The sequence below is a fragment of the Austrofundulus limnaeus genome, unplaced genomic scaffold, assembly GCF_001266775.1.
Source record: "Austrofundulus limnaeus strain Quisiro unplaced genomic scaffold, Austrofundulus_limnaeus-1.0 Scaffold981, whole genome shotgun sequence".
Classification (NCBI taxonomy): Eukaryota; Metazoa; Chordata; class Actinopteri; order Cyprinodontiformes; family Rivulidae; genus Austrofundulus; species Austrofundulus limnaeus.
In genome coordinates, this window is record NW_013953383.1 from 70,278 (window position 1) to 71,407 (window position 1,130).

Genomic DNA, 1,130 nt, shown 5'->3' on the forward strand with positions numbered 1-1,130 from the left:
ATGGAATATGTATTAATACTTTATTAATTACATTATTTATTTATTTATTGTATTTTGACTAAAGCAGCTGTCCATAATAATCAACCATAATACAAATTATAAGTAAATCCAAGTAAAATAGAAATATTCAAACACAGGTATAAAATGTCTTGTATATACTTATACATTCGTACATTAAGAGAGAAAGGGAAAGTTATATTTTTTATTGTATTTATTGAACCTGCAGGTGCTGGGTAACAGAACCAGGCTAGTCCGCTACCTGCCTGGAATCCATGCGTTGGTCCGATGTGTGACCAGAACCATGAGTTCAGCTGCATGCTCCGGTCCTGATCAACACAACATGGCTGCCAGTCCTCTTCATGCAGGTATATCTGTGTTATTTATTATTTTATTCTGAAAAAAAAAACCACTGGGACTGTGAGAAAATAATAATCAGTTTTTATTCCATTAAGCTCATTCCTTCCCTTGTGTTGTGGGTCAGAACTGGACCAGTGTGTACACCTGCCTGGTTTTATGGGGCTGATGGAGCGTAAGCAGACAGGAGGTGAGGAGAGGAAGATGCTGACAGATGTGCTGCCTCCTCCGTCCAGCAGAGGGAGACAGGACTTCCTGTTCCACTTTAATGAAGACCCGTCTGTAGGTTTCTGCTCAGGCCTTGATAGACTGCCTTTATTTATTTATTATTATTGTTATTATTAATATAATTATTATAATAATCTTATTATTTACACGTGTAAAAGGGTCTGTGTTAACTCTTTAACTGACATCAGGTGTTTCCAGCAGCTGCCTGTTCCTCCTCACATAATTAATGAAACGTTAAAGTGCCTGTGACATGTATGTTCTTCAAAGGTAAAAAGTCAAAGAGAACATCTTTATATTTATGAAATTTGTACATGAAACATGATTTTACCCATTTTGTCACATAGCTGGCATGTTTTATTCTGAGCTTGGCTCTGCCAAAATGAAACAGGAAGTGACATCAAAGGAGAACTACCTGTTAACCTTCGGGCCTAAAATACCATAAAAAGCCTTAAAAAGTACACAAATTTAATGAAGTACTGCTTTTGAACCCTTTAGAGTAAATTCACAAGCTTGGTCTCTTTTTAAAGCTAATAATCTGAATTTTTAAC

General features: G+C 36.1%; 1 protein-coding gene across 3 annotated transcripts in view; it reads left to right on the forward strand.

Annotated features, from left to right (window-relative positions):
* The window catches only part of mmadhcb (metabolism of cobalamin associated Db), a 12,756-nt gene that overhangs the window by 4,071 nt on the left and 7,555 nt on the right, over positions 1-1,130 (forward strand). For all 3 annotated transcript variants that reach the window (XM_014029974.1, XM_014029972.1, XM_014029973.1), the window contains 2 exons: positions 227-365; positions 482-636. In XM_014029974.1, coding sequence (XP_013885428.1) covers positions 227-365; positions 482-636 — 294 coding nt within the window. The remainder of the gene's footprint in view (positions 1-226; positions 366-481; positions 637-1,130) is intronic.